This window comes from Carassius auratus, chromosome 49, assembly GCF_003368295.1.
Source record: "Carassius auratus strain Wakin chromosome 49, ASM336829v1, whole genome shotgun sequence".
NCBI lineage: Eukaryota > Metazoa > Chordata > Actinopteri > Cypriniformes > Cyprinidae > Carassius > Carassius auratus.
Window position 1 is genome coordinate 10,751,788 of NC_039291.1, and position 12,597 is coordinate 10,764,384.

Here is a 12,597-nt window from a genome sequence, read left to right on the forward strand (position 1 = left end):
CTGTAGGTGGGCTGGCAGTTGAAAAACTTGGTAAACTCTCTGCGCGGGGATCCTGCCGGTGTGACATTGACCTTGAAAAAGCGTCCCCAGAGCACTCTCACCTCTGCCCCAGCCCTACTAAAGAACATGAGATGGAAGCCCCTGGCCCTGCAGGTAGGATTCAGATCGCCCTGTCCCAAAAGCTTCATCATTTTGGGCTGCACTTTTCCCCTTTATCTGCCACCTGCTCCCGGGCCTCATCCTAGTTAGTGAACTGACACTTTGACTCCATTTCCCATGATGCACCTGCCTGCTTACATGTCGCTTTGCATTCAAACGTCAAACATCCTACTTCTGACTGAAACTTTGTAACAAAACTTTAGAAATCAGTTTGTTATGTGTAAATAACAGGACTGTTGGATATCTGAGTTAACTTTGTGGTCTTTCGGTGCTTTTTAAGTCTTTGCATTAACATCACTAACCTGCCTTAAAAGTGTTGTGGAAAGTGTTTGTTTCTGCACCAGAGAGAGCAGATTAGCTTTAATCAGCTTTTGGTGAAGGATTAAATGTTGGTTCTAGACTTGTGACTCTAGGCTAAACTTTTAGCCATTTTCCCCAAACAGCCATCTGTGTATGTCTCTATCTTGGCGGCTGTTATCTTATATGCTCATTTCACTGATTATATGCATGTGCCTCTTTGTGCATGTCATGTCTGTACATCCACCTGTGCAGTCTGTGTCACAACCCCTGTTTCCAGGCATTCAGCTCACTGGAGACACTAATCACATGTCTGTCTGAAACCATTGTGTTCTCTGGAGATGTTGCAAATGTTTCCATAGACTCCCACTCATTATGTCAAAGCATCCTCACCCAGAGATCCCAGTGCACTGTTTACTGCAGACAGCACTGCAGAGGGACTGTGCCGCCGTCTTACTGCTCAGGGACCTATTAATTTCTAACCCTTGCCCTTGTGACTGTCTACACATATCAGTGCCTGGGTCACGTCCATTATTACATTTGGTTGTGCTCGCAGACATTTTACCAGTAGTTTGAGCTCATAGTAGATGTGAACTTTGATATTTAATTTACTGATCTTGTCTGCCCAGCAGCCAGTCATTCCCAGGAGTCCGACCAGCAGCTCGGCCACGCCCACAAGCACCATCAGCACACCCTCCAAGCGTGATAGCTCCGCCCTCCAAGACCTGTATATCCCGCCCCCTCCATCCGAGCCGTACACACCCAGGTAAACTCATCCAGTAAAGGCTTCTTTTATACTTCAGCTGCTATGTTTCTTGAAGTTCACTTAGTCATCTTAGTCATCTTAGTCAATATTACATCAAAAACTAAATTTTGAAAAATGATCTGTTTTTGCAACATTATTTTCATATATCAGTTTTAATTGATCTATGTGTCGAACAATACTCAATTTAATTATACAGTTTTGCATTTAGATTACCATTATCTATTGCTCACTTAAAGTTAATCTTTAAAAAACAATAATATTTTAATGAAGCTGTTAAATGTCAGTTCTAGCAAATCAAAATACGAATTGGCATTTTTCATACTGCAAAATGTTGTGATGCCTAAATCCACTTGTAAAATGGTTGATTTTTTTTGTGTGTTTTTTCTAGACAAAATATAATAGAATTTCTATTTTCCTTTGTTGCCATAGTATGTGTGACATTTGATCTACTCTACTGCTCAAGGACACATTCAATTTATCAAAAGTGACAGTAAAAGATGTTACAAAAGGTTTCTGTTTTAAATAAATGCTGTTTATTTATTATTATTATTATTTATTTATTATTTTTTTACTTTTTCATCAAAACTATTCCACAAAAATATTAAGCAGCACAACTGTATTTGACATTTATAATAATGAGAAATGTTTTTTTTTTTTTTTTTTTTGGAGCACCAAATGAGGATATTAGTAAAAATTTCTGAAGGATCATGTAACAATGAAGACTGGCTGCTGAAAATTTAGCTTAGCCATCACAGGAAAAATTACATTTGAAAATATATTAATATAGAAAACATTTTAAATATGGTTTTAGAGATGAGAAAGGCATTGTCCCGGGGGATGTTGGGGTACCAATCGCAAAAGGGTCAGAATCACCGAACTCATTCCTGGATCAAGAGTATAGACGACGATTTCCTCTCGTGGAAGAAGAGGCCGTCCTGTACTGCTACGAGTATGAACCCAACCACGGACCTACAACATCCCGCCGAGACAGCACACCTACTTACGGTACACTACCACACACAGGATCAAAATGTTTTGTCTGTGAAGACAGTTTATTACAAGCTTAGATGGTACATCAGGGTTATTCACTCTTTTAGCATGGGAAATTTGTTTCTGCCTTTCTGCTTTTGTTATTTTTTGCTAGCTTTTACAGCAGATGCCCGAGAGACTGAATATTGACCTAGCAACTAATTCAAGGCACAGACCAAACTTCAGTGAACATCTGCTGATTATAAAACAGCACGTAACGACCAAAAAACACGACATACCCCAATTATGTTGCATAACTAAGTTGAGTTATTAAGTAAGCTGTTAATAAGATATTGTTTTTAGATCCAGCTAAAGAAATGGAATGGGAAGCTTCTGCTAGTCTAAATATGTTCTGTAAAGTATGCTACATGTTTAGCAATGCTGCGTGTGGTTGTATGTTCTTTGAGGTTTATAAAGTGAGCATGTCTATAACAAGTTTCCTGCATAGTGGAGTCGGCTTCAGATTTTCTGTAATTAAACTCCAGGGAGCTGGGCTGCACTTTGTGTGTGTGTGTGTGTGTGTGTGTGTGTGGCATTATATCCAGAACCAGAGAACTCAGCTCTAGTCGTTAAATGCCAGCGTGAGCCACTGCAGTGGCACAGAATTGCTGACACACTCCATGCCCGCTGCTTCCCTAGAAAACGAGAGGACACATTAACTCTGACAGTTTGTCTTACACAAACACACACTTGAACAGACTTACCTTGGCATCTGTGAAGAAAATGGATTGTGAACTGTCATTTTACTTCAATCTTTCTTTTCCCTGTCTTTCCACACACACACACACACACACACACACACACACACACACACACACACACACACACACAGGAAGTGATGTGTTTGTATATGTGCATGTTTGTGCTTTCAGGTCGTCTGAGGCCTATCTCTATGCCTGCAGAGTATAACTGGGTTCCTGACTACGAGGACCCAGCTAGAATGAAGAGAGAAGGTCGGAGAGGTCAGTTTGTGTCAGTCACAGTAAATGCACATGGTTATTCTCTTGTTTTTATCCATTCTTCTTCTTTTCACTCTGCAAAGGTATTATGAAAATCTTAGGTGGTCTGTTTTTCTGTAGGTATAAGACAGAATCTTTTCACAAATTTGGGGTTAAATAATATATTATTAGTAATTATAGTATTATATAAACTATTTTAATGAAAACTCAATATAAAATGAACTATTATATAGTTTGGCACTATAGCTGCAACCTAAAATGATCATACGTACTGTATAAATCATTGTATATAATATAATTTATAACAGTGTTATATATATAATATAATATGATAAAATTAAAATTAGCAGACGTTTTTATCCAAAGCGACTGAAAGTGCATTCAGGGTATCAATTTTTACATATCATGTGTTCGCGGGGAATCGAATCCCAACCTTGCGCTTGACAGCACAGTGCTCTACCAATTGAGCTACAGGAACACAAGCAAAAAAAACTATAAATACTATAAAATAGTTTTAGATAGCATGTCCTACTGCAGGGAACTGCTAAAACCCCTTGAATGTATATTTCAGCATCTCTTTCTTTATTGTAACCATCAGAATTTATTGAACTGTAAAAAGTAGACTGATATTAAATCAGTTTCAGATGAGCAAAAAAAGCTGTTTTACTACATCATTGTTACATTGCTTTTATGCAACAATTCTAAAGTTAAGAATTTAAAGTAGAGTAATTGACATTTCATCATTATGCTTCCCCCTCTGCATGGCTCTTTTTTTTTTTTTTAGGATATATAATGATGTATTACACAAAATAAACATGAACATTTATGTCTATTTTATTTAAGGTAAAAGTAGAATAGCATAAATAATGCAATTTATAAATATTAACAAAATTATTATTATTACTTAAGTAAATAGGGTCCATTTTAATTATATATATATAATATATATATTATTTATCCAGAATATCTTTATCTAATATCTTTAGAATGCATCTTCGTTCACCATCTGTTGATCTTTCTTCAAATCTTTGCTCTCACTCTGTCTGGATTTCCCATTGTTCTTTCTCTCTGCTGCTTTATTACATTGTCATGGCTTTTATTCAGGAGTGAAGTTTAGCTATGCTCTTTTCCATGGATCTAATTCTCCTCGCTGCACGGTGGCTCTGAAGTGTGCTGGGCATTACTGATTACTTCCTGTGGCTGCACTGCATGCAGTGGCAGGATAACAGTGGCAGTTTCTGAGTACCAACACCGAGCCAGTGTGTGATGGGCCCAAGACACTCTCAATTGGCTGCTGGTTAGGAAATACAGTCCAGAACTCTCGACAGAAAACACAGATAATATCAATGAAGCTCTTTCATCAACATTTTACGGATTGTATTTTTTAAATTATAAGCTCAGGGTTAAAGTTTGACTGGTTAGTCTTCGTCACTTCCTTATCACCATCTTCATTGAGGCTGAGGGGGCAGCATCTTTTGTTTTGACTCACTCGTGTCGTGTCTTACTGCTTTCCCACGCTAACGTGTTTGTTTTCTTTCGATGGTCTCCTCCAGAACTTGCAGTTGCCCAAACCCCTCTCTTCTCTCTTCTTTGTGGCACTTATGAGTCTGTAAATGTGTTTTTGAGCGAGGGGGTGGATTATCACCTGGCTGTGTCTCCTGGCTGCTATATGATTCTGTTAAGCTGCTGTGTTTATCCGCATTGTGCGGAGTATGGCACCTTGATATCTCTCTTATTTCCTCGCTTTCTGCAGTTCCTTTTTTCCCCGTAAAAAGCTGGGGAGAAAATGCTGGTGGTGAGGCTGCCAGATGGTGTTTAACTGAGAGTAAGAAAGATAGTAAAAGAAGAAAGAGGCACTCAAAGGAGAGTGATGTTGGACAAAGATTGTGATGTGAGAGTAGAGAGAGGGTTCAAAAAGGATAAAGATGTATTAAAGTCACCCGCAACTTGACAAATCTTGGTAATTTGTCATATATCCTCTGTAATGTTGGCAATCCATTATTATCCATTATATAATCCAATATATTTTGTTTAATTGTGCAGCCCTACATAAAGGTACATTGTTACTGTTGGATCATCCAGACTGACATTTTAGATTAATCCACTTCTTGTCCAATTTAATGAGTTTTTTACTGTTTCATTCACTTTAGAAGTTACAATTAATTAAACAAGGATTTATAATGACTCTGCAAGGCTTTGTAACCTGCCTGGATGAAGTGACATTCAGCCAAGTATGGTGACCAATACTCAGAATTTGTGTTCTGCTCAAGGGAACCTAAGTCCTGGTATTGCCAGCCCAAGACTCAAACCCACAACCCTAGGGTTAGGAGTTAAACTCTCTAACCACAACTTCCCGACAAACCACACAGCCCAAGGCGACGCTTGATCACCAGCAAAGGCACCACTGGGATTCGAACCCAGGATCTCCTGTTTACTAGACAGGCGCTTTATCCAACTAAGCCATGACACCAACCTGAACACATGCAATTTAAAATCTGCCAGCTCTTCAATTTTTCCATCAGCGTGAGGGAAACCGAGCTGTAAAGAAGAGGGAATTTCTTCTGGAAGCATGCTGTTGCCATGGAAACTCTGAATGGAGCTCTCCTGAGAGTTTCATGTCCCATTGGCTGCTGCCGGGCAACGGAGGGCATGGATGTGGGAGAAGGGAAACCCAACAATGGCTGTGGTGGTTCCTAAATTAAAGGACGAGCATAAATCGGGACTGCTGGGAGCCCGTTGGTTTGGCTTCGCTAATATGGCTGTGACCAATTGGCTTGTTATGCTCATTAGGCTAGAATAAGCCTATAGAGTTTGATTGGATTCGACTGATTTGGGAAGAGTGCACAGACTAGTGTAGTGCTAATAATAGACCTCTATTGAGGGAATGAATCATTGTGATTGAACAAGGTTTGGAGTATTTTGAGAAGGGTTTGGGATGCTTGATTGATGGAATACTGATTAGAGCTTATTCAATGATTTGAGACAGTACAATAGCATGGAAAATGGCCATACTGTTTGAGAAGGACTGGGTGTACAAACGTAATTTTGATTTACTGAACATGCCAAATAAAATGTATAATGCCAGATTAATCATATAAAATGGTAACGTTGGAAAAATGATCTTTTCCTTTGCATAAGGGGCTGTGTATCCTTTCAGTTTAAGTACTAGTCAAACGGTTGCAGTTTAATGATTAAACAATAGTTGTGCAAAGCATTTAAAGGGATAGTTCTCCTAAAAATGAAAATTCTGTTATCATTTACTCACCCTCATGTTTTTCACCCATATGACTTACTTTCTTTCATGAAACACAAAAGCTTTTTTTAATATATGCATATATTCACCTAAAGATACAGTTCTTTCTCTGTCTCTCAGAAAACTCTCTGTTGCGGTATGTAAGTGATGAGAAGGCTGCCGAACTAGCGGGGCGCAGCATGAAGAGAGACACGGGAAAACGCGGCAAGAAGAAGAGTGAGAAGAGCGGGAGCCCCACCCACTACACCCTTCTCCCCACCCTCCAAATGGAGGTTCTCCGTCAGGAATCCATGAACAAGTCTAACCCCGACTCCACCTCTCTATACCATGTGAGTAGTGTGCTTTCTGTCAAAGTCCTTTGAAGGGAGTTGGTTTATTCTGCAGTTATCTTGGTGGTACTATTTGTAGTCCTGCTAGTACCAGGCTTGTTGATTGGGGAACAAAAGCCATCTCCAAAGCAGACTGCCAAATTAAAGTGATTGGTTTGCAGTGACCAATAGTGTTAGACTGTAAATTTATGTATTTTTTGTTTTCCATAGTATTTTCTTAAATATCCTTAAAGATAAACATTGATCATAAGAGATGTTTTGTGAGCACCAAAGCAGTATATTATGATTTCTGAAGAATCATGTGACACTGAAGACTGCTTAAAATTCGGCTTTGCCATCCCAGGAATAAATTCCATTTTAAAATATATTTCAATAGAAAAGAGTTATTTTAAATTGTAAAAATATTTCACAATATTACTATTTTTAATATATTTTGATCAGCAGCCTTGGTAAGCATAATATACTTATGTTTTAGATAATGGATAAATAAAAATATATTTGTTAAACAATGTAAATATATTGTGCAGTTTTGTTCTCAAGAACACTGATCTTGTTTTAAGGATGTTACCTGCAAAACTAGACAAAAATACTGATTAAGAAACTTTTGAGCTATTGAGCTGGTAGTGTGGTAGTATGTGCACCTTTTATCTGACATGTCTCAATCAGGTTCTTTCTCTTTGCTAAGAATATATACTTTTAGAGTGTCACGGTCTGGATCGGGCTAAAATCAGGCTAAAATCGCACAATGTCTGTGTTCAAGTAACAAAGAGTAATTCTTCAAGGTCTGGCTGCTTTCACCGGCTCTTCGCCCGATCAAGGTCTCTGTGATCAGTGCAGGTAGAGTCTTACATAAAGAGTTTTCATTGAAAGCACCTGATCTTGGTGTGCAGAAGCAGAATGTATACTTACACCCACATGCTAGGTGACTGTTTGTGTGTGCATGTGTGTGTGTGTGTGAGTGTAATGAGAGTGTTAGTCCTTTAGCCTTTAGTCGAGGTGTGTGGGAGTTTGTGCTCAGCCCTGTGTATACTGTGTGTATGTGTGGGTGGGTGGTTTTTCTCAGTGAGACAGCTGCCCTGTGTGTGAAATTATTAGGAGTGGAGGTGAGATCTGGCTGACATTTTTAAGAGGGAATGTGGCAGCCGATGTTCTTGGAGCACACACACACACACACACCGAAACAGCCACAACCTCACACACAAACACCAAGGGAAAACTAATAATCTGGGGAAAAGTGACTCGCAGTGGTGTGTCACAGTGTGCATATGGATGCTGAGTAGGCAGATGGTGGTTCTGTGGGGGTAGGCGGGACTAAGTTGTGTTGTCATCTGTCACAGGGCACAGAGTGACGTGATTGGCTGCGCTCCATCCAAAACAGAACTGTGATTGGCCAAAGCTCATCCATGTGCTGTCTTCATGTCAATATGTTGTGCTTGATACTGTATGTCTGGCAGACCATGAGAAATTATTACATGTGTTTAGTTCTCTATCATTTTTTTAAAAATAAGGGTCTAATTATAGGTCCTCATGAAGAAGTGTGAAAGGTGCCACTCTGAGATCCCAGCTGGGGTGTTACAGTGTTGCGTAAGAGTGACTTTCACAGTATATCATACCTGCGGCGTCTGTTTATAGACACCCTCAGCAGGGTGATGTATGTGTGTCCATTTGTCCTCTGACCTGATGTGGGATGAGGGGTGTGCGGGGGGGGGGGGACTCTGCTGACCACTCCATCACCAATAGTTTGGACAGAACCAATGTGCTGGTCTAAGCACACTTTATATGAGATTATATGAAAGGAAATGAGAAGATGCCAGAAGATGCAAAAGGAGAAGAGAATACAAGATGAGACGAGAGCAGACATGATTGATTTTAGATGAGACCAGAAGAGAAGGGACTCAAGAAGGATTGGGGAGAAAGGAGCATTCAAAACCAGAAGAGGTGAGATGAGATAAGAGAAGATGCAAAATATGAGACAATCAGAAGAGTAGAAGCAAGATGAGAAGTGAAAAAGGGGAATTAAATGAGAAGAGAAGATGCAAGAAAAGAGAAAAGAAAAGACAATATGAGATGAGACCAGAAGAGAAGAGACATGACAAGACAGAACATGGAGAAGGCTACATTCAAAACTAGATGAGAGGTGAAGAGGCAAAATTAAATTAGAAGAGAAGATGTGAGAAGAGATGAGAGGAGACCAGAGGAGACATGACAAGACAGCAGGATGCAAGATGAGAGGGGATTGGATGAGAAGAGAAAATCAGATAAGAAAAGATTCAAGAAAAGATGTGAGAAGCAAGAAAGTGAAAGTGATGTGACATGCAGCCAAGTATGGTGACCCATACTCAGAATTTGTGCTCTGCAGTTAACCCATTCAAGGTGCACACACACAGCAGTGAACACACACACACTGTGCAGCAGTGAAAACACCCTCAGCAATGTGATGCGTGTGTGTCCATTTGTTCTCTGACCTGATGTGGGATGAAGGGAGAGAGAAGAGGAGAGGAGAGAAGAAATGAGGAGAAGAATATTAGACTAACATTAAAAGAGAAGGTCAATTAAGATGAGTAAGATGCCATATGAGAAGATGCAATGAGATGATGCAAGAAAAGCAGAATGGAGAGACCACGCTGTGCATCGTTGATTTAATAAGCCTGCTTCTGTTGGAATTTGCAGTGTTACTGCATTAAGCTCTATTGTTTACAGTGTTTTTTAATTGCCTGCTATGCAGTCTGATAAGAGAGCTGCAGTTTGTCTGAATAATGCCAGCACACTGACCTCACACTCAAGGAGAACGCTCACTCATTCTGCCCATCAGACACACACACAAAGAAGTGTTTTGCCTGACTGTCAAAACACTTTAGACACAACCCAGTGCCTTCAGTCCTATTCATTAAAGCAACCCATTGCCATCATTACATCATTTGAAGACTACAAGAATTCAAAGATGAGAGAAGAGAAGTTGCTGCTTATCTACAGGTTTGGTTTAAATATAACGAGAGGTTAATGCATGTTTTAAGGCCATCAGATGGAGCATATGTCAGCATATGTCAGTTGTTGAAATCACAGCGGAAGAGGTTTGTACCATATGTCATGAACTGAGAGCCTGCAATGCCATGTGGCATTCAGTTGTACCCTGATGGCAAATTTTAGCATGCCATCTAAGATGACGTGTTAGTGATAGAGATAGTGGAGAGAACAAATTCACTTAGTTTCTGAGAGTGACCCACATCAGAGACTGAGAGAATGGATGAACAGAACCATTGCACCATAGCAGAAGGCAACCAGAAGTAACTGCAGGAAGCAAAAATCATGTCCATGCCACTTGCTGAGATGTAACCACTGTGTTTATTCGAGCCACACGGGTCATAGTCATCCCATAATGCTCTCTCTTTGAGGATCATGACCCCTGAGGCATAAGAAATTAAGTTAAGAAGATCTTTGGACTTGGTCTGCTGATGCACATCTCATGTTCATGTCTTGTAGGATTTGTTCTGCGTGTGCTTCATGCATTGTCAAGAGCATGCGGTTCCCCAACATTTAGACATATTCATGAAACCCAAGCAAAGAGAATTTCTGTGTACGTCATTTGTTAAAATCTTCCTACACAAGAATGGTTTTACAAATGATTGACGGATATTGTTCTGCTCGTGTTTCATGAATGAGGCCCGTTACACGACCCCTATCACTGAGTGGCTCTTCAACCCCTAAACATTTTCAGTGATTACTCGTGACTGTTTCAAGCAAGTTTGGATGTCGTTTGAGTGTCAGCAGGGCCATTAACTCAGCAATAATACCCCCTCTGTTTCTTCAGGGACATTGTAAATTATGTTTATTACTGAAATTCAAGGTTGAGTATTGCCTATAGGCGTCCATCCCCTATCTCTCCATCATCCGCTTAGTGTAAGGTCTGTATTGTTTCTTGATATATATGCTGTGTCACTATACATTGCTAGATCATTTTGCTTTGTTCATGTTTAAGTGTTTAATCTTCAGGGAAGTTTTTCTTTCTCAGCGTCTAAGTGTTTCTCACAACTCGCTCCAATTCACACACCAATTGCGATTCATACCTTCTGGGAGTAGATTCCCACAGTGCTTTGGGAGAGAATCGTGTTGACATTTAATTGTGATATGAGGCGAAATGCTGGGAAAACCACAATCTTTTGTTAATTTATGTTTTTGAGTTTTATTTTATAAGAAAGTGAAGTAATAAAGAGTGAGTGGGATTGGAATATGACCCGGGACTTGAACTTGAACTGAGACAACTACCATTTTTATTGAATAACCGATAAGGGCACTTGAACAAACAGAAAATCGTCTTCAAGGAGTGGACACAATTTATTCAGATACTCCTGCATAAACAAAGACATTCCGAACCGGTTGAGTGAGTTTCTAAACATGTTCCATTAATCAATTTCAGTCTTTCTTCTTGGGCTGCAGGGCAGCTTCCCTCCTCAGGCAGATATCAATAAATCAGTTAGTGTGATGTTAGTCAGTGTGTTCTCAATACTGTTGCTAATGGATGCATAGCAACACAAGTTTATCTCTAATTCAGTGCTCAAGGTTTCAGGAATTTTCTTCATGGAAGAGAATTGCCACAGGGCTTGGATCTTAAATATGTACTTGGTCTGGGTGTGCTGATCCGAGATATACTGCTCAATAAACACAAGGGCCAAGGATGTTAGAAATATTATTTATTTTCTCTCTATGCCTCTTCCTGCCCTCCTTCTCTCTGGCTGTTTGGGCTCTCACGCCTTCATCTGCTCGAATGTCATCTCTGATTTTAATTTGTTTTGCGATGGATTGATGCTCGGAGATCATTATGTTCACACATTTCCTCCATGCTATTCCACTCGGGAGAACCAAATGTGTTGACTGATAATTTGGTTGAGATAAATTTTGTCTCGTTTCATTTCATCCCGCTGTATTTTCCAATACGTTTTTCCATTCATATTTATTCATAAATCTTATATAAATATATTTAACTGTAGCTCTAATATATTTATATAATACTTATGAATAAACACAAATGGAGAGATGTCGAAAAAAAAATGTGTATGCATATGTATGTGTTCTTGTGAGTGTATACTGTATGTATGTATGTGTATGTATTTATGTTATGTCTTCTGCTTTGCTTAACAGACATTCCAGGGATCCTCTCTGCTCTCCAAGACCAAGAAAAAGAGTAAAGGTGATCCCTTATCTTTCTTATCCTCATGTTTGGTAACATTGTCTTCATTGTGTACACTACTTGTCCTTTTTTTTTGCCTTATTCAGGCAAAATATGCACCAATACAAATCCTAAAAGACTAAAGAAAGTTAATTTCCAACATACTTATAACAAGTGACATTCAGCCAAGTATGGTGACCCATACTCAGAATTTGTGCTCTGCATTTAACCCATCCGAAATGCACACACACAGAGCAGTGAACACACACACACACTGTGAGCACACACCCGGAGCAGTGGGCAGCCATTTATGCTGGAGCACCCGGGGAGCAGTTGGGGGTTCGATGCCTTGCTCAAGGCATCGTAGTCGTGGTATTGAAGGTGGAGAGAGAGCTGTTCATGCACTCCCCCCACCCACAATTCCATCCAGCCCGAGACTAGAACTCCCAACCCTTAGATTGGGAGTCCAACCCTCTAACCATTAGGCCACGACTTCCACGACTGTAAGCATTCTGACACATTTTGGGACATTCATGGCAGATGGGTACTGGTCATTATACACTTTCATTATAAGGAAAAGAGCAGCATGAACATTCTGCACATGTCCTTATATGGTCTATAAATGAAAGAAAGTTAAACTG

General features: G+C 39.7%; 1 protein-coding gene and 1 non-coding gene across 14 annotated transcripts in view; one reads left to right on the top strand and one right to left on the bottom strand.

Annotated features, from left to right (window-relative positions):
• Window positions 1-12,597, top strand: part of LOC113066182 (connector enhancer of kinase suppressor of ras 2-like) — a 75,578-nt gene that overhangs the window by 48,986 nt on the left and 13,995 nt on the right. For 5 of the 13 annotated variants that reach the window (XM_026237916.1, XM_026237918.1, XM_026237921.1 and 2 more), the window contains exons 9-14: window positions 7-153; window positions 1,086-1,222; window positions 2,034-2,227; window positions 3,124-3,213; window positions 6,584-6,792; window positions 11,929-11,977. In XM_026237916.1, coding sequence (XP_026093701.1) covers window positions 7-153; window positions 1,086-1,222; window positions 2,034-2,227; window positions 3,124-3,213; window positions 6,584-6,792; window positions 11,929-11,977 — 826 coding nt within the window. The remainder of the gene's footprint in view (window positions 1-6; window positions 154-1,085; window positions 1,223-2,033; window positions 2,228-3,123; window positions 3,214-6,583; window positions 6,793-11,928; window positions 11,978-12,597) is intronic. The other 8 variants (XM_026237917.1, XM_026237919.1, XM_026237922.1 and 5 more) reach the window with 3 other exon arrangements.
• On the bottom strand, window positions 5,607-5,680 carry trnat-agu (transfer RNA threonine (anticodon AGU)). Its single transcript has one exon. It is a non-coding gene; the product is annotated as a tRNA-Thr (tRNA).